This window comes from Protomyctophum parallelum (genome assembly GCF_964188405.1).
Source record: "Protomyctophum parallelum genome assembly, chromosome: 14".
Classification (NCBI taxonomy): domain Eukaryota; kingdom Metazoa; phylum Chordata; class Actinopteri; order Myctophiformes; family Myctophidae; genus Protomyctophum; species Protomyctophum parallelum.
The window spans coordinates 4787371-4809089 of NC_139709.1; the positions used below are offsets into that span (position 1 = coordinate 4787371).

General features: G+C 41.4%; 1 protein-coding gene across 1 annotated transcript in view; it reads right to left on the reverse strand.

Moving 5' to 3' along the window:
* brinp2 (bone morphogenetic protein/retinoic acid inducible neural-specific 2) overlaps nucleotides 1–21719 on the reverse strand; it is a gene marked incomplete at both ends in the record, with an annotated part of 193619 nt that overhangs the window by 14986 nt on the left and 156914 nt on the right. The window contains one exon of the mRNA XM_083781950.1: nucleotides 12099–12321. Within this exon, the coding sequence (XP_083638076.1) occupies nucleotides 12099–12321 (223 nt within the window). The remainder of the gene's footprint in view (nucleotides 1–12098; nucleotides 12322–21719) is intronic.

Below are 21719 nucleotides of genomic sequence, written 5' to 3' on the forward strand. Positions count from 1 at the left end.
ATAGTACCACTAGGGCTGATCAGACTGTAATTTGTCCTGTGCACGCTGACAGCAGGCCAAGGGCATCAATTCTGAAATATGTAATCGGTCAAAAAACTGTGGGGTACATCAATCTGGGCGCCGCTGTCCCTCTGGCTTATCCCATTCCGGGCGGGAACCCCTTTTGGTGTTATAGCATTATGTTATGCTTTAGCTATTGAAAAATAGCAGATCTACAAGCTCATAGCGCGCCACCGAGTGGCGCGCTACGAGCTTGTAGATCTGCTATTTTTGAAAAAACCCGTGAAAATGTGGCACACATATTTGAATATATTTCAGAGCGAACATTTTTAACTAAAATATTGGCTTCTGGGGGGGGGGGGGTCCCTGGAACTACATATTTTGAGATGGGGGGGTCCGTGTGGCCCAATGGAGATAATTCTGGGAGTTCTTGATATGAGAAAAGGTTGAGCACCACTGACATATAGAAACATGGGGTTTTTCAGAAAAAGGTTTTTAATCGACTTCAGTCCAAAATGGGTTATATCTACTGTGTATATACTGCTAACTGGGCCGACGGTACCGATGCTGGCCCGTTTTGCAGACATGCAAATCTGCCTGCCTGGCACAAGCGCCGACCGACCTGCCCGGTTCTGATGATGGATTGGGCTGTAGGATGGATGGGCATCGTGTTTGTTCTGGCGGTGGCAGCAGAACCAACCTTGTGAGAGAATGTTGTCGACGTGCCGACATTCATTCATTCAACGGCCAAAAAACCAATCAAGGCTAATGGAGCGCTGTCATGAAATCACAGCAGTCATCACAATCACATGACATGACAACAGCTAACAAAATGAGAGTGCTTGATTTTAACCCATTTTGGGGCTGGAAGGGAACCCCTTTTGGTGTTTTAAACATTATGTTATAATTTAGCTATTGAAAAATAGCAGATCTACAAGCTCATAGCGCGCCACCGAGTGGCGCGCTACGAGCTTGTAGGTCTGCTATTTTTCTTTTTATCCTGAAAATGTGACGCAAATTTTGGAATATATATTTTTTCAGAACAAACGTTTTTAACTAAAATCTTTGCTTCTGGGGGGTCCTTGCCCGGAACAACATATTTTTAGATGGGGTTCAGCGGCCTCTTACATAAAAAAATGTGGGTTCCTTGGCATGAAATATTGAGCACCACTGATATAGAAACATAGGTATTTCAGAAACTGTCAGGATTTACATGTAGAAGACATTTTAAATTCAGGCCAAAATGGGTTAAAATGGCATATTATCTGTGATTAGATCAGGATTGAGACATACTGTAACTACACTATGTGTATGGGCTGATTGCTCTCTCTCTAGCTCTCTCTCTCTCTCAATTCAATTTCAAGGCTTTATTCGCATGATAAATATGTTCTACTGTACATTGCCAAAGCATACATACAACAAAACAAATGTCAACATTGTGCACACAGAGACAACAACAAACATCCCAACAATAATGAACAACAAGCAATACAGTAACAATGCAAATAAATTAACAGACAGAAACATAACAGCAACTTAATGATATACATGGCTCTACGTATGTGATTAGCTGTTGTATTCTCTGTCTCTCTGTCTCTCTGTCTCTCTGTCTCTGTCTCTGTCTCTGTCTCTCTGTCTCTCTGTCTCTCTGTCTCTCTGTCTCTCTGTCTCTCTGTCTCTGTCTCTGTCTCTGTCTCTGTCTCTGTCTCTCTGTCTCTCTGTCTCTCTGTCTCTCTGTCTCTCTGTCTCTCTGTCTCTCTGTCTCTCTGTCTCTCTGTCTCTCTGTCTCTCTGTCTCTCTGTCTCTGTCTCTCTGTCTCTCTGTCTCTCTGTCTCTCTGTCTCTGTCTCTCTGTCTCTCTGTCTCTCTGTCTCTGTCTCTGTCTCTCTGTCTCTGTCTCTGTCTCTGTGTCTCTCTGTGTCTCTGTCTCTCTGTCTCTCTGTCTCTCTGTCTCTCTGTCTCTCTGTCTCTCTCTCTCTCTCTCTCTGTCTGTCTGTCTGTCTGTCTGTCTGTCTGTCTGTCTGTCTGTCTGTCTGTCTGTCTGTCTGTCTGTCTGTCTGTCTGTCTGTCTGTCTGTCTGTCTGTCTGTCTGTCTGTGTCTCTCTCTCTCTCTCTCTCTCTCTCTCTCTCATATATAATATGTGGATTGTCATCACATGAACAACCATGTCTGAAGTCTCTCTCCTGAGACTATATATGACATCATTGACTATGACTAATCCTGAGAGGCTGAGACATCATGTTCTGCCTTTGATTAACTAGTGAATAATAGTGACATGAGGATTTAACAAAGAGAGAGAGAGAGAGAATACAGCTAATCACATACAGTAACCACCATGCTACATTCAAGGCCGCAGGTACAAAAAAAAAAGAATCCACTCCACATACATCTCCATCGTTAACACATTTTGGACTGATGTCGACAAAAAAAAAAAGGCTTCTAAACCTAATAGTTTTCTGAAAAACCCATGTTTCTATGTCAGCGGTGCTCAACCTTTTTCATGTCAAGGACCCCCAGAATTATCTCTATTGGACCACGGACCCCCCATCTCAAAATATGTAGTTCCAGAGACCCCCCCCCCCCCCCACCCAGAAGCCAATATTTTATTTAAAAATGTTCGCTCTGAAATATATATATTCAAAGATTTGCGCCACACTTTCACGACTTTAAAAAAAATAGCAGACCTACAAGCTCGTAGCGCGCCACTCGGTGGCGCGCTACGAGCTTGTAGATCTGCTATTTTTCAATAGCTAAAGCATAACATGATGCTTTAAAACACCAAAATGGGTTCCCGTTCAGAATGGGTTAATAGAGCGTGCCTCCGGGCGAAGATGATGTGTGCTCCGCTGAGCGTTGTGCGTTTCTCTAGTTTCCTTTCGTTCGTATCAAGATCTCATTTGCAGTCTGAACGTGATTCATTCGTAGATGAACCGCGGCGACTCTGACATTTTGGTGAAGGTGGGTGGGCGGGTATGTGCTGGCGTCTCGGGTGAAAACACACGCGTGTGTGAATTACCCTCCACTTTACTGCAGTGTTACGAGACTGGGAACGTACCGCTATACGCTGGAAATATGGCCTCTGCATGCGGTGATTTCCCCCATTCATTCCCTGACCGACTTTTAACTGCGGGGAAATCACACACAACATTATGCCCAAACACTTCCTCTTCTCTCTCCCTCAGGCCTGCATAAATCAGGCCTGGTTTAAAAAAATATATATATATATATATATATATATAGTTATTATAAAACAAATGGATTTGTGCCGCCTGGTTAAAACATAAATAAATAAAGATTTAGTTTTTGTGGTCGCTGAACGGCCTCCTGATATAGCTTGTTGCCGCTTGTCGGAGTCGGGTTAATCCATTTTGGGCGGGGATGCATTTTGGTGTTGGCATTATGCTATGCTTTAGCTATTGGAAAAATAGCAGATCTACAAGCTCGTAGCGCGCCACTCGGTGGCGCGCTACGAGCTTGTAGGTCTGCTATTTTTTTGGAAAAATCGAAGAACGACTGACATAGCTTTTTTTCAGAAAACTGTCAGGATGTAGAAGACATTTTTAGAATCTGATCTCAGGTCAGAATGGGTTAAGAGTTTTACTTTGAGTGACACGTAGGAGGGAACGAACAGTAGAGGAGAGAGAGAGGGAGAGGGAGAGGGGGGGGAGAGAGAGAGATGGATTGACGGATAAAGGGGAAAGGCTTGTCAGGGAAATTAAAGCCCTCGGTAAACGAATGCTGAGCTGTCGATCTGCGAGAGCATTTGATTATAACATGCCACTGCACTGCAACGCAGCACCAATCCACCACGCACTTCATCTCTCTCTCTGTCGCTCTCTGTCTCTCTCTCTCTCCCCCCCCCCCCCCTCTCTCTCTCTCCTTGCACCGTCTCGGCTATCTCTATAATTGTCTTCCTCTGAGACTCTTTGTCATCTTTCTTTCTTTCTCTCAATCTCTCCCTCTGACTCCACATCATTCAATCACGGCCCACCTTTTTTTTTACCAGCTGCTTTGAAGAAGCGGCGGTCAATATTCACCTGGGAAACTTGCCACACTGGTAGTTGACACTGGTAGTTGACACTAGATCTTTCTGCTGAGTGTTGCCAAGTCTGAGGCTGATGTATATGTGCTCACCGCAAATATGTCCGGGCTGAAACGAACGACTCGGAAAACACAATAGTTCCGCTTTAGAGAATCTTGGTTCCTATATACCTAAACTACTCCACTGAAACTGACACAGAGGCAGTTGCAGTATAGCGGACCCCCGCAGATGATGATAATGCAGCTGTTAATTAATTGATTTAATAAATTTGTTTCCTCCCGTCCGTATTGCCATACATGTAATGGTGGCTGGTGGAGCGTGTGGAGATATTATTCTCTGTATATTCAGACGCAGACAAGCAGAGACCCCTTTGTTGTTTAAATGTACAATTTCAGAAAATGTGTAATGCAACGAATCATTGTCTTCGTGTAAGTAATCAACTAGGGTGAAGTTTCATGGCGATAACTATTAATAACAATTTTACCTATCACATATCGGCCTATACCGTAGGTGAAAATTACAAAATGTGTGATAAATATGAAAAATAAATCATATAATAAATTACTTACGGGAGTACGGGAACCCTTCTTGGTGTTTTAACTATTGAAAAATAGCAGATCTACAAGCTCATAGCGAGTGGCGCACTACGAGCTTGTAGGTCTGCTATTTTTGAAAAATCGAAAATGCGGCACAAATCTTTGAACATATATTTTTTCAGAAGACTTTTTTTAATTTATTTCGACGTCAGGCTAAATGGGTTAATCCTATATCAGTTCTGAACTGAACCAGTTCCCGGTCGGTGGAAAAGAGGCCAGAGAGAGAGAGAGTGGAGGAGGCAGTCCTTCTACCGCGGGCGGAAACCAAAGCCAACAAGCTGTCCCGTTAGGCTACAGGACGATGACTTTAAAGGCGGTGTAAAGTTTCTAAACGGAACGATTAATGGCGTTCAAGAGACCACTGCAGACCGCTCAGTGCAAAGTTAAGGGTTTATACGAGAACGGTGTACCTGATTTAACGGTCTTTGGGTGGCACAGGGTTAAAAACACCTGTCCACCATCAACCACCACCATCTAATACATGAGGGGAGAAGTGTCTATATCCCATTCTGACCTGAGATCAGATTCATACGAGGTTTCCACTGGACACACACTGGTCTGATTATAACCCATTCTGACCTGAGATCAGATTCTAAAAAAATGTCAGTCGTTCTTCGAATTTAAAAAAAATAGCAGACCTACAAGCTCGTAGCGCGCCACTCGGTGGCGCGCTATGAGCTTGTAGATCTGCTATTTTTCAATAGCTAAAGCATAGCATGATGCTAACACCAAAATGGGTTCCCATTCAGAATGGGATATAGAGGTCAAATTTCCGAGGGCTTTTGGTTGCAAGCGCATGTCAAATGGAATAGTAGAGAGGCATAAAATGTACTCATCTTTCTGTAAAATGTAGGTCCACTTATCTCTATGATGGGACTATTTTAATAATTATGCTAATTGTGAAAATTGCCCAGCGTATTTATGCAAGTTAGCATCCGGCAGTTTCTAAATGCTGGGGACCCATATTACTCAACATTTCTAACATAAAACTTTAGGTATACTGAAAATGTCTGGGTTCACATTCTGGCAAGTGGACTGCAGTCACTGCATTGTATTTGTGGCATATTAGTGACACATTTTAACTATTTGACATTATTCAAATAGTTCAGAGGAGTGTGGCATGGGAGAGAGAGAGCGCTAAAATGTAGACTCGTCTCGCACACAAGTCATTGTCTAACCCATTCTGACCGGGCACCCATTTTGGTGTTAGCATCATGTTATGCTTTAGCTATTGAAAAATAGCAGATCTACAAGCTCATATCGCGCCACCGAGTGGCGCGATACGAGCTTGTAGGTCTGCTATTTTTTTTTTAATCGAAGAACGACTGACATTTTTAGAATCTGATCTCAGGTCAGAATGGGTTCATCAGACCCAGTGTGTGTCCGGCGGAAACCTCGTGTGAATCTGATCTCAGGTCAGAATGGTCTAAACACTTTGCTCATTAGCGACTGAGGACAATCTTCCCGGCTTTCTTCCCAGGAAATAATTGGAGTAAAACAAACGGAACAGAAAATGCTGTATTGAACCAATCCAACGATTACATTGTGGCCCTTTTGTTTTGACACTGATACATTTTTGTCGACAAAACCAACTGTACTACTAAAATCTTATGATGTTTAGTCGACTAAAACTAGACAAAAACTAAAACGTTACAGCTGACTAAAATATGACTAAAACTCAATGGGAGTCTAAATTTGCTGTTAACACCGGTCTATAATGTAACTTATACATTTGAGCGGCGAAAAATAACATGCAGACTCCCTCAAGGCTGCGTGTTGGGGAACACTTCTGTTCAACATCATGCTCCCACTAACATCCACATGTGACCAGATTTGGCTGAGGAGAAAAACCTTTATTTTCACCAGAGGAGAAAAACCTTTATTTTATTTATTTTTTTCAAAATGAGTTAATAGCACAGGCAGACTCTTCACATACTAGAGCATGTCTGAAAAAAGTGTCAGAGCTGAAATCGACATGTAAATAAATATTAAATAAATGCTTAAACATGTAGCTATAGGTGTAATGTTAGAGACCACCGAAGACATGTAAATATGAAATGGATGCTTAAACATGTAGCTATAGGTGTAATGTTAGAGACCACAGAAGTGAACCTTTCAAGCCTGTTTTCTCAACTCACTGTTTTCTGCAAGACATTGCTCTATAAGCCATATCTCCAAAACTGGAGGGTCAAACTGAACAACTAATATGTCAATTTGAAGCTATGATTCCCTGCTTTGATATGAAATAAAAAAACAAAAATTCTAAAAAATCCAATGGCAGTCTCCGAGTCAAATTTGGTCACATATGTTACCATAACAATGCAGTTAAACATATTTGTTGATTTAAAAGCAAATGCTCAGCTCATTGTAATGTGAAAACATAGACTCAGATCTGAATTTCAAGAGCTGCATTTAAATAATTTCAAAGTCAGCCTATGTATCAACTCAATAATATCAATTGAATAAATTGATATGAAGGACTTTGGAAAAACTCGTTCATGCATTCAAATGCTTTAGAGACCCACTAATGGCGTCTTTACAGGTCGACCTTAAACCCTTTTGGTGTTAGCATTATGCTATTCTTTAGCTATTGGAAAAATAGCAGATCTACAAGCTCATAGCGCGCCACCGAGTGGCGCGCTAAGAGCTTGTAGGTCTGCTATTTTTGAAACATCGAAGAACGACTGACATAGAAACATAGCTTTTTCAGAAAACTGTCAGGATGTAGAAGACATTTTTAGAATCTGATCTCGGGTCGAAATGGGTTGAATAATTTCAAAGTCAGCCTATATGTATCAACTCAATAATATCAATTGAATATCTTGATATGAAGGACTTTGAAAAAACTCGTTCATGCATTCAAATGCTTTAGAGACCCACTAATGGCGTCTTTACAGGTCGACCTTAAAATGATCTTTCTGGATCACTCCGGTTCGTAAATCTTTACCGGGCACACCCGTCTGTCAATGTCTGAGCAACCACTGTTGGTTTATAAATCATTGGCCTGGGCACCATTTCATTTAGGGTATATGATCCTGTCGGGAGCGGATGATATCGTTACGTCATGTTGTAGTATTGTTTTGTAGTCGACAGGCAGGAACAACAGGCGGCAACTTCCCATCGGTTTGAGGGAAAAGGAAGTTGCCGCGTGTTGTTCCTGCCTGTCGACTACAAAACAATACTACAACATGACGTAACAATATCATCCTGATGACTACAAAACAATACTACAACATGATGTAACGATATCATCCTGATGACTACAAAACAATACTACAACATGACGTAACAATATCATCCTGATGACTACAAAACAATACTACAACATGACGTAACAATATCATCCTGATGACTACAAAACAATACTACAACATGACGTAACGATATCATCCTGATGACTACAAAACAATACTACAACATGACGTAACGATATCATCCTGATGACTACAAAACAATACTACAACATGACGTAACGATATCATCCTGATGACTACAAAACAATACTACAACATGACGTAACCATATCATCCTGATGACTACAAAACAATGACTACAACATGACGTAACGATATCATCCTGATGACTACAAAACAATACTACAACATGACGTAACGATATCATCCTGATGACTACAAAACAATGACTACAACATGACGTAACGATATCATCCTGATGACTACAAAACAATACTACAACATGACGTAACGATATCATCCTGATGACTACAAAACAATGACTACAACATGACGTAACGATATCATCCTGATGACTACAAAACAATACTACAACATGACGTAACGATATCATCCTGATGACTACAAAACAATACTACAACATGACGTAACGATATCATCCTGATGACTACAAAACAATACTACAACATGACGTAACCACATCATCCTGATGACTACAAAACAATACTACAACATGACGTAACGATATCATCCTGATAACTACAAAACAATACTACAACATGACTTAACAATATCATCCTGATGACTACAAAACAATACTACAACATGACGTAACAATATCATCCTGATGACTACAAAACAATACTACAACATGACGTAACGATATCATCCTGATGACTACAAAACAATACTACAACATGACGTAAAGATATCATCCTGATGACTACAAAACAGTACTACAACATGACGTAACGATATCATCCTGATGACTACAAAACAATACTACAACATGACGTAACGATATCATCCTGATGACTACAAAACAATACTACAACATGACGTAACGATATCATCCTGATGACTACAAAACAATACTACAACATGACGTAACGATATCATCCTGATGACTACAAAACAATACTACAACATGATGTAACGATATCATCCTGATGACTACAAAACAGTACTACAACATGACGTAACGATATCATCCTGATGACTACAAAACAATACTACAACATGACGTAACGATATCATCCTGATGACTACAAAACAATACTACAACATGACGTAACGATATCATCCTGATGACTACTAAACAATACTACAACATGACGTAACGATATCATCCTGATGACTACTAAACAATACTACAACATGACGTAACGATATCATCCTGATGACTACAAAACAATACTACAACATGACGTAACGATATCATCCTGATGACTACAAAACAATACTAGAACATGACGTAACGATTTCATCCTGATGACTACAAAACAATACTACAACATGACGTAACGATATCATCCTGATGACTACAAAACAATGACTACAACATGACGTAACGATATCATCCTGATGACTACAAAACAATACTACAACATGACGTAACCATATCATCCTGATGACTACAAAACAATACTACAACATGACGTAATGATATCATCCTGATGACTACAAAACAATACTACAACATGACGTAACGATATCATCCTGATGACTATAAAACAATGACTACAACATGACGTAACGATATCATCCTGATGACTACAAAACAATACTACAACATGACGTAACGATATCATCCTGATGACTACAAAACAATACTACAACATGACGTAACGATATCATCCTGATGACTACAAAACAATACTACAACATGACGTAACGATATCATCCTGATGACTATAAAACAATACTACAACATGACGTAACCACATCATCCTGATGACTACAAAACAATACTACAACATGACGTAACGATATCATCCTGATGACTATAAAACAATACTACAACATGACGTAACCACATCATCCTGATGACTACAAAACAATACTACAACATGACGTAACGATATCATCCTGATGACTATAAAACAATACTACAACATGACGTAACGATATCATCCTGATGACTACAAAACAATACTACAACATGACGTAACCATATCATCCGCTCCCGACAGGATCATACAGAGTTTTGAAACAGAGACAAGGCTTTCCTCCGAGGTGGTGGAAAGCCTGGTGAGGCGAGGTTAATACATTATTGAATGGTTATGGGGGCCAAATAAATTTTTCATATTTTGCTATACAGTACTGTACATCACAAACCATCCTGTCTGGGACGGTTCTGCTTTCTGTCCCTGGAGTCTGACCCAAACACAGAGAGTCAGCGCTTGGTTCTGTACGTGTAGTACTGTACATAATCTGGAACAGAACACTGCTGGTCTGCAACTCTCCAAGGACACCTCTCACTTCTTTAACCCATTTTGACCTGGTAACGATTCTGCAAATGTCGTTCTAAATCCTGACTGTTTTCTTGAAAAAGCGATGTTTTTCTATGTCAGTCGTTCTCTCAAACACTTTCATGTCACTTTTCACGATTCTTAAAAAAAATAGCAGACCTACAAGCTCGTAGCGCGCCACTCTGTGGCGCGCTATGAGCTTGTAGATCTGCTATTTTTCAATAGCTAAAGCATAACCTAATGCTAACACCAAAAGGGGTTTCCCACCTAGAATGGGTTAAAAGACAAAATAACTTTCTGTTTTGAAGCAACATACAAACCGACTGAGGTTTTCATGTGGTTTTCAGTAGCTTGTTTGACTGCACTTGTAAGTTCATATTTTTTTCTTGTTTCACACTGTATCTTTTCTATCGATGCGTTATATTACTGTTAATATGAATATATAACTTAAGCGAGTAAACTTGACTTTTTTTTCCCTCTACACCAAACCTCTTCACTGAAAATAGCCGATCTACAAGCTCACAACACGCTCTCAACCCAGAACACTTTCAGTAAGCAGGGTAAAATCAAGGTAATGCATCAAATGCATAGATTCAGTGCCTCAGTAATCTAAGGATCATATGTTAAACCAAGAACATTATTATAATATAAAAAATAAACAACATGCACATTGAAACTATACAAACTATAGGTAAACAAATGAACAACAAATGAACCTGAATTAATCTAAATTATACGTTTTCACTTTTGTATGAGTCTGCAAGGTCGTCGAGGCTATAGAGAAAGTGCATGCTATACGGCAAGTTCTATAATCTATACAGGCTATAGTTTGTTCATTTCATCATTGAACAAAGATCTCTGTATAGTTTTTGGAGTGGTGCAACCACTCCAAGGAACAGCAATGTCCGTGTTCACCTATGTATGTGACGTTAACCCATTTTGGGTTTGAACCCCTTTTGGTGTTAGCATTATGTTATGCTTTAGCTATTGCAAAAATAGCAGATCTACAAGCTCATAGCGCGCCACCGAGTGGCGCGCTACGAGCTTGTAGGTCTGCTATTTTTGAAAAAATCGAAGAACGACTGACATAGAAACATAGCTTTTTCAGAAAACTGTCGGGATGTAGAAGACATTTTTTTTTAATCTGATCTGAAAAATGGGTTAATGAGCCAATGACTATGACTACCAGTAGGGGCACTGTTGTGCCAGAAACAGAGGGAGAGAGAGATAGTATTAGTGCTACACTGTTGCCTGCTAATGAGAGAGAGAGAGAGAGAGAGGAGAGGAGGGGCAGGCTGACGCGGGGCAGCTTGGGGCAGCGTTTGTATACACATACGTGACCAAATTTGACTGGGAGACTGCCATTGGATTTTTTTGAATTTTTGTTTTTTCATTTCATATCAAAGCAGGGAATCATAGCTTCAAATTGACATAGTGGTTGTTCAGTTTGACCCACCAGTTTTGGAGATATGGCTTATAGAGTAAATGTCTTGCAGAAAACAGCGAGTTGAGAAAACAGGCTTGAAAGGTTCACTTCTGTGGTCTCTAACATTACACCTAGCTACATGTTTAAGCATTTATTTCATATTTACATGTCAATTTCAGCTTTGACACTTATTTCCGACATGCTCTAGTATGTGAAGAGTAACTAACCCTAACCCTGTGCTATTAACTCATTTTGAAAAAATAAATAAAAAATAAATGTTTTTCTCCTCTAGTGAAAAGCTGGAATGTGCGCGATGGCAGACTCTCAGTCAAATCTGGTCACAGTCTCAGGGCAGTTTGGTACACATACCTGTCTCGGGGCAGGCTGACTCGGGGCAGCTTGGGGCAGCGTTTGCTCAGGGTGAAGAGCTTCCGGATGATCTTCTGGGCCTTCCCCAGGACCAGCGCCGTGCTGGCCTCCAGCTGGGCGTAGCGCCGCTGCAGGGACGCGTCGCCCGACCACGACTTGGCGATGGCGGACACGTTCAGGAAGCGGTCCGTGGGCAGGTGCCTCAGGAAGGCCTTGAAGTCCTCTAGAGACGGAGAGGGAGGGAGGGAGGGGAGGGAGGGAGGGGAGGGGAGGGGGGGGGGGGGAGGGAGGGAGGGGTGTAGAACAGGTGGTGAGGCGAGGTGTGAAAGGAATCGGCAGGGTGGAGAGAGAGGGTGAAGAGAGAGGAGAGAAAAACAAGAACAGTGGAATTAGTGCGATTATTTTAACCCATTTTGACCTGAGATCAGATTCTAAAAAATGTCTTCTACATCCTGACAGTCGTTCTTCGATTTAAAAAAAAATAGCAGACCTACAAGCTCATAGCGCGCCACTCGGTGGCGCGCTATGAGCTTGTAGATCTGCTATTTTTCAATAGCTAAAGCACGACATGATGCTAACACCAAAAGGGGTTCACTTCACGCCCAAAATGGCTTAAACACCTCGTTATGTGAGAAAAAACCTGTTCGTTTCAACGTCGTCACATTCCCGGTGATGTGCAAAAAGGACGAACGAGAACGCTCCTGGTTTCACATTCAGGTTCAGGTTTATTTGTCATGTGTGTAATTAGATACAGAGTATACATACAATGAAAATTATTTTGCTCAGAGCACTCTCAGTCTTACATACACAGGACATAAACAAACATCTATAGTGCAAGAAAAGACAAAAAAACAGTGTGTGAAGTGAAGTGCAGTACAGTTCAAGGTCAGCTGTTCAGCAGCCTGACTGCCTGGGGGTAGAAACTGTTACTGAGACGGGTGGTACGAGATTTGATGCTCTGGTAGCGTTTTTTGGAAGGGAGTGGTTTGAACAGGGTATTTGCGGGGTGGCTGGTGTCTAGCCTGGTTAATAAACCAGACCGAATCAGCCGTTGGCAAAAATAAATTGCCTGCCGGCGGATTAGGGTCTGGAGAGGCTCAATTGTACGCCCATTTCCTACACCAGAGAAATGGGGCGGGACGGTATGCAATATGGGCGGGCTTTGGTACAGTGACTTTCAATGCTTGAGACCTTTGACTGACAGTAGCTCTGACCAATTGCGTCAAAGAGAAAATGTTTCCCTGGAAATTAAATCCAAGCTGAGCCTCCCCAGACTAATATCCCGCGGTCCGTGCGATATTAGTCTGGTTTATTAACCAGGCTAATAACATCATGGAAGACACCAGCCACTCCGCAAATACCCTGTTCAAACTACTCCCTTCCAAAAAACGGCTGATTCGGTCTGGTTTATTAACCAGGCTATGATGTTATGGGCTTTTTTCATACAGCGAGTGGTGTAGATGTTATGGAGACTGTGGTAATTCTGTAGTGCCGATTAGTATAGTTTCAGTACGTATAGTTTCAGACGGAAATAAATAAGAAAGAAAAAAGTACCTGTGATATTTTAATGAGGCGTCGTTTCCAAAGTGAACACCTGCACCTTTAATGTGCGATTATGCTCTCTCACACCACCCCCCCCCCCCCCCACCATTAACCCATTCTGACCTGAGATCAGATTCTAAAAATGGTCTTCTACATCCTGACAGTTTTCCATTCTGACCTGAGATCAGATTCTAAAAAAAGGTCTTCTATGTCAGTCGCTCTTCGATTTTTCAAAAATAGCAGACCTACAAGCTCGTAGCGCGCCACTCGGTGGCGCGCTATGAGCTTGTAGATCTGCTATTTTTCAATAGCTGTATAAAGCACGACATGACGCTAACACCAAAATGGGTTCCCGATCAGAATGGGTTAAAAGCCCACGGAAGTTACAATTATACTGCTTTGTACAATAATATTGTCATTTTTACAAACGCACTCCTTATGGGGAGAGTGATAGCATTCCTTCCATGTGCAGATGGTATAAAGATTACATGTTATTTAATTAGTCGTTTAGTTTAAACTATAAATGTAATGAGAACGCATGGGATACTGTCTTGTGGATATAGGCTTGTGTGCATTAGTTGCAAAACAAAGGTAACAAGAAGACTCGCCCCGGTGCGTGCCCGTTTTTCCTCCCGGAATTTTTCCCCAGTGAGGGGGATAACTTTGTAATATGCTATTGGCTGTTTGTATTCTTTTTGGAAAAATATAAAAAGATACTCCTGTAGAAAGGCTATATTATATTACTTATATTGACCCTATAAACAATGTAGTATTATTTAGTGTAAGGTTTTGCCCCCTCAAATGGTACCTCATCAGATAATCCCCCACATATCCTACAACAACTTCTGTGAACAGACTTTCACTGTAGTAGCTTTTCATAAATTATATTTGTATATGTTGTATTTTCTGTTCTGCTGTCATGAAAGTTTATAGTTAGAGAAATTCAAAGTCCAGCCGTCTGCTGTCCAGCCTCTCCCACCCCTCACTGGGGAACATTCTGGGAGGAAAACAGAAACGGGGTGAGTCTTCTTGTATTCAAAACAAACAAGCAGTAGTCCATGTGCTAAAAGGAAAGGCTCTCTCATTACATCACCTTCTTCTCCTTATCTTTTCAAGAGAGAAGCGTATGAACTGAACAGTAGTTTAGTTCAGTGGTTCCCAAACTCTTTCATGTCAAGGACCCCCCAAATTGACACTAATTATACCCTGTGGACCCCCCATTTGAAAAGACATGCCATGATGCCAGGTGACCCCCCATAAGAGAAGATTTTGACGGCTCCAGCAGTGATTCTCAACCTGTTTAATTTCAAGGACCCCCCAGTTTGACATGCATTATAGTCTACGGACCCCCATTTAATGGCATTTCTATCTCTGAGACCCCCAATTTATATTGTAAAATCAATGTTGCGCATGTTGTGTATAGAAAAGTGCTATAAAAATGCAATTCAGGAATCGGCAACATCAGCTCAAACAAGACAGGGCCTTCCCTGGGCATCGCTGACATAATACTGATGAACAACGATGGCAGATGTGAGTTAATAAATTCACAAATGCAAAAGGAGGCATGCACACACGCACACAAAAGCACTCTCGCATACACTTGTGCACACACACACTAAGGCTGTCCCCAAACATTCAAGGTTCGAATGTTCGCTCGTTAGGGTTGGCACTCGAATCTTAATTAATGGGTATGAACCATTCGTTTTTTTATTTTTTTATTTTTTATAAAAATAAATATTATATATTTTTTCCTTTTTTATTAACTTTTTTATATCTCGGCGAGAATGTGATATGAGCATGTAAAAAAAAAGTAAGTTTCTAGTGCATTCCTGTCAGAAGTTATGTCTATCTCCTTGTTGTGCTGTCCCTCTCCAAACTCCCCATGTGCACATGGCTAGTCGAGCAGTTCTGATTGGCTGCCTCGTCTCCAGCCATGTTGCCTCAGAATTCTTTAGGGACACTAATTTGAGCATAACAGCGGAGCGCAGCTAAAAAGTGGCATAACGTCAGCAGCAGACCCACAGATAATAATAATGCAGCTGGTAATTCATTAATTTAATCAATTTGGGCTTGTTTCATATTAAATTAATTTACTCACCTAGAGTTTAAATCGTAAAATGGAGGATCATGTAAGAACACACTTTTGTTATTGAAGAGCAGGGTAAATATGATGTTTTGCGCCAAGGTCCTATTCCTTTCCTTACAGTCTAGGGCAGGCTGTTGTTTTGTTTTGCAACATTATTTCCACGTTGAATCGTTCTGACGGCCGGGTTTGAGCAGCAGTATAGGGGGACAAAGACCAACAGGGGAGCCCACGACGGGATGGACGGCCGCGACCGGGCGTCGCGGATCATGAAGAAGTGACACCGAGGAAGCGACGCCATGGGCCGTCGGAACCCCCCTGGGGGGTCCCCCCTAACCGACTGCAATAGGCGAAAAATCAACTGCGAGTCTGCGACGGAACGGGCTGGCGCCTGGCGGGGCTGCAATATTAAACATTTTTCAGGGAGAACTCTCGGGCCTCTAGCCGTCGGGGCTCTACGCAGCTGCGTAGTTTGCGTAGTGGTAAAAAAAACCCCACAGTGTGTGTGTGTGTGTGTGTGTGTGTGTGTTGGGAGAGAGAGAGATTGATAAAGAGCGGGGGAGACGCGCTGTGCGCTCGGATCGAGACGGTTATTTTTTTAATTAATTAGAAACAAATGGTCCGAATGTTCACTCGGAAATTCCTGCCGAAGTTCGAGTCCTAAAATAAGGGCTAGGGTACAGCCTTAACACACACACACACACACACACACACACACACACTCTTGAATGGCATTTAGATACTAGTTTGGTGTTTTATGTAAATCGCCATCATTTTGCCTGCTATATATAGCCAAAGGAGCCTGCATATCTTTGTAAGCAGCCCTTGACTTAACCCATTCTGACCCGAGATCAGATTCATACGAGGTTTCCACTGGACACACACTGGTCTGATTATAACCCATTCTGACCTGAGATCAGATTCTAAAAAATGTCAAGTCGTTCTTCGATTTTTTTCAAAAATAGCAGACCTACAAGCTCGCTATGAGCTTGTAGATCTGCTATTTTTCAATAGCTAAGGCATAACATGATGCCAACACCAAAATGAGTTCCCGTTCAGAATGGTTTAAAATAAAACAAAAAAAACAAAAGTTGAGCACCGCAACTACAATAGATTGAACTGTCAGAATAATGGCCGCCGCCCAGGAAACACTAACAGTTCCTTTCCTCTCAGACTTTGGGATTGCCAAATTCTATTTCTGTACCCAGATCATTTGAATGCCATTATAAACCAATGGACAAAGATTATGCCTGCACTAACGTCTTGGGGGGAACGGTGGCCCTATCACTCACTCACGTCCCTCCAAGGCATCCGGGTTGAGTGAGAGACCTTGTAGGACTCTGTGTTTGAGAGAGAGAGAGAGAGAGAGAGAGACCTCGTATAGGACTCCGTCTGTGACTCAGTTCTCGTCTTCTTGGCAGAGAGGAGGAGAGATCTGCAGCCAAGAAGAGGCTAAGGCGAGACGCAAGCCTATTACACTGCTTAGTGATCCCCACCGACACATCACTCTCTCCCTCTCTCTGTCTGTCCCTCTGTCTCTCTCTCTCTCTCTCTCTCTCTCTCTCTGTCTCTCTGTCTCTCTGTCTCTCTCTCCCTCCCTCTCTCACACTACTCACATTTTAATTTGTGAGTGGTGCAATGTACCGTCCTAACCTATGTGACTGTTACTATGCTACTATGTTTAGAGTACCAGTAGGGGCAAAAGTGGCACTGTTTTGCCAGAGAGAGTTAGGGAGGGAGATAGGGAGGGGGAGAGAGAGGGAGAGAGAGGGAGAGGGAGAGAGAGGGAGAGAGAGAGAGGGAGAGAGGGGGAGAGAGGGGGAGAGAGGGAGAGGTACCAATATGGTCCTAGGATTGGACAAAACAGCATTGGATATAATAACTATAATTTGTCTCTGTGGCTCTATAATTTTCAGACAAAGATTACGCAACAACATTCAAGCTTTTAGAGCATTGCATAATGTGACAACTGTCTGCAAAGTATTAATTATGTACCTGGCTGTTCTTGTCTGCCCTTGGCTGGACTGCGTTTTTATTTTATTAAGACGTGGAGTGGTTCAGTCAAGTCAGGACAACTCAAGAATGGATGGAATATATATTTATTGAATATAAGATGAGCAATATATTTATTATGGTGGAGAGAGAGTTGCACCACTCAGTTCAAACGGGTGTGATTATATTTTACTACTTTAAAAGTAGGCTATTAATATTGCAATGTAGAAGTAAGTACTACTGTTACAAGTATAAGAGTCCGGAATGTACTTGAGTAAAAGTACAACATTACTGGTAAATAAGTGTACTTGAAGTACCGAAAGTATATATTCATTATGCTTCACAAGTTTTCAAAAAGTAGTAAAAATAATAATAGAAATCAACAAAGTAACTATAACGTTTTCAAATAATTGCAGTATTGGAGTACGTACAATATTTGCCTTTTGAGTAGAAGTAAAATTATTCAAAATGTACGTCCTCAAAAGTGCAGTACTTGAGTACATGTACTTAGTTACATTCCACCACTGCCTGCCACTCATCTCATCTCTCTCGAAGCTAAGAGAGAATGATAACAATGAATGGGTGTTTAAACCATTTAAGACGGAGACCAGATTCTCCTAAATGTCTTTTTAAATCATGACGGTTTTCTGAAAAACCTCTGTTTCTATGTCAGTGGTTCACAAACATGTCAAGGGTCAAGTTCAAGGACCCCCAAAAATATCTGTAATTGGCCGCCGACCCCCATCTGAAAATATGTTGTTCAATTAAGGGACCTCCCCAGAAGCAAATATTTGAGTTAAAAAACGTTCGCTCTGAAAGAACATATATTCAAAGATTTCCACTACATTTTCACACATTTTCTAAAATGTAAGATCTACAAGCTCATGGCGCGAGATGATTTTCCAATAGCTAACATATAACATGATGCTTAAAAACACCTAAAGGGGTTCCTGCCCTGAATGGTTTAACACATTCTGACCTGAGATCAGATTCTATAAATCTCTTCTACATCCTGAGAGTTTTCTGAAAAAGCTATGTTTCTATATGTCAGTCGTTCTTCGATTTTTTCAAAAATAGCAGATCTACAAGCTCATAGCGCGCCACTCGGTGGCGCGCTATGAGCTTGTAGATCTGCTATTTTTCAATAGCTAAAGCATAACGTAATGCTATAACACCAAAAGGGGATCCCGCCCTGAATGGTTTAAGTGTTTGGTGTGCTATGTTTCACAGGATCGTTTTGATTTTAACTGTCCGGCTCATTGTTCCTGCTAATCGTCTCAGAAGTTGTGATAGCTTCCATTAGCCGTGATAGACACCAGGATAATAGACAGTGTCCCAATTCATTCCTTCTTCCTTTTCTCATGGCTTGACATTGAGGGAAAATAAGTGGTAATTGTAGTGATTAATATAATGGGGCATTTCTCTGGTGGTTTCTGCTCTAGGACGTGTAGTATTTCAGGCTATGGGAGACTTGCAGACGAAGCCCATCTCGCCCAGTGGCTGAGAGAACATCGGAAACTAGTGATGCACCCAATAGAGCGTCGCAGTCCCTCCCCCTTTCAGGACAACGAACGGCCCAGGAAATGAAATGCAATGCATTCTGACCATAGGATTTACTTTAAGTATTTATTTAAAGACGGTTACGCCGCGGACAAAGCCAACTCGGATCGTGACAAATCATGACAATGAACACAATGTTTTGGGGCCGATCAAATAATTTATAAGAAGAAAAACAAAACAAATAGTGTTATGTCTCCTGCCTTTATTTTCTTCTTTCTAATGATTTGATCGGCCCAAAATATTGTGTTCATTGTCATGATTTGTCACGATCCGAGTTGGCTTTGTCCGCGGCGTAACCGTCTTTAAATAAATACTAAAAGAAAATCCTATGGTCAGAATGCATTGCATTTCATTTCCTGGGCCGTTCGTTGTTCTGAAAGGGGGAGGGACTGCGCCGCTCTATATTCGTCCGCAGAAAATATTGGGCAGAAAAAGGCCTATTCGATTCAGCCTGAATAGGCAGAAATAGTGTATGCAATTGGACCCATAATAGTGATTATTATTATAAGTAAAATTTTGCCATAAATCAGGTAGCTTTAAGGAATGGCCATGTAGGAAAAAAGATATATAATAATAATCATATTTGGATATTTGGATAACTGTTTCCTATATTCGGTATTCGGTTTCGGCCAAAAAACATCCTTTCGGTGCATCCCTATTGGAAACACTGTCACTGTCGTAAAAAGAGGAGTTAACTGTATTTTGCCCGTAAACCTCAAGTTTAGCAGGCATATACAGTCAAAGGACCACTTCACCACTTTTCAACGTATCTTCATATAATAGGTCCTCATTAATAATCATGGTAAATAGTACGGCAGTTAACCAAACCTATTGTGCATTTTATGACTAAAGCATGAAACTTTCTACAGTGTTTCTATATACTATGAAGTTTGTTTTCAGATGTGGAACCACTTCTGAGTTGGTGTCTGTAACTCGTTAGAGGCTGTACACATATCGGGTTGTCAAAAACATGCATTTTTCCATTTTTTGCAGGCACAAAGACAGTATATCAATAAGAAGAGTTCTGGAACCCACTAGTCATCATCAAATTGCTTTAATAGGTTAAATTAACAGTAGAAGATATGTCAATTGGGTTTCATGGGTCATTAGGTCACACAAACACCTCACATAAACACAGACACAAAAATCGGATTTTCAACTATTTGTGTTCAATTGGATTGAGCATTTGACATATTTTCTTAACATATCCTATTTGCAGTAAAGAGTTTCTACCATGCAATTACATTATTAGAGAGGCCTAACAGTCTCCTGAGCATGAACAAAGGGCAGTACACTTGAGGGCAGACTTTTTGCACTTTGTGTATCGCTTTGTGCACCCTTTCTTGCAACCACAATGTATCAGTTCATAGCAGCTCTGTGAGGCTTCTGGAAGGGTGGTCCACAGTGGCTGCCATCCCAATTCTTCTTTCACCCAGCCCCAATCAGAAGGGCTAGGCTGGATGAAGGGAATGGCATAGAAGCCACATTGATGACCAACAGGGCACAGTGGCACAAGTCCTCTCGAGTAAGATACAATCAAACCAAACTGCAGCGACGGCGGAAGTCGCCAGAAGAGGTGAAACAGTCTGTAGTACCCAAAGTTCACACTCGGTCTACTGACACTGACAGCCATGTCTGTACTAAGGACAAGGTGTGCTTCTTCTGCAACAAGTTAGCAGGCTCTCAAAAAAAAGAAAAACTCCGAAAAGTGCTACGTACATGAGGCTTCAACAAAACAGTTGGACTTCAATGTTAGACAAGCTGCTTTGGAAACGGAAGACACTGAGTTACTAGGCAAACTTGCACCTGGGGACATGATAGCCCTCGAGGCAAAGTATAATCGAAACTGCCTCCGGATGCTCTACAACAAATCAAGACAGGCTCATTCAAAGGATGGACATGAGGAAGAGGTGCATGGTATTGCTTTCGCATAGTTATTGGCCTTTATGGAGGAAAGTAGAGGTGATGACTGCGCCCCAGTATTCAAACTGGCAAACCTGGGTAAACTGTACCAAGAACGACTTAAACAGCTCGGTGATACAGTAGAGTAGATTATCGTGTCCACACAACCAGACTGAAGAACCGGCTTATGTCTCAGTTACCTGATTTAACGGCTTGTACACAAGGAAGGGACACACTATTAACATTTCAGGATGATATCGGAGATGCTCTCAAGAAGGCCTGTGATCACTACCGTGATGCCATGCATTTAGTGAGAGCAGCACAAGTGGTACGGAAAGAGATGTTTTCCAAGAAGTTAAACTTTGATGGCTCATTCCATCCTAACTGTCAGAAGGAGTCTGTACCTACATCTCTTTTGGCCTTGGTGAACATGATCCTGGAAAAAGGAACTTCTACCGCTGCTCTTTCAATCTCACAGCTGTTGGTTTTCAACAGTGTCAAACATACACGAGCAGAAAAGTCATCAGGTACAGTATGTCACA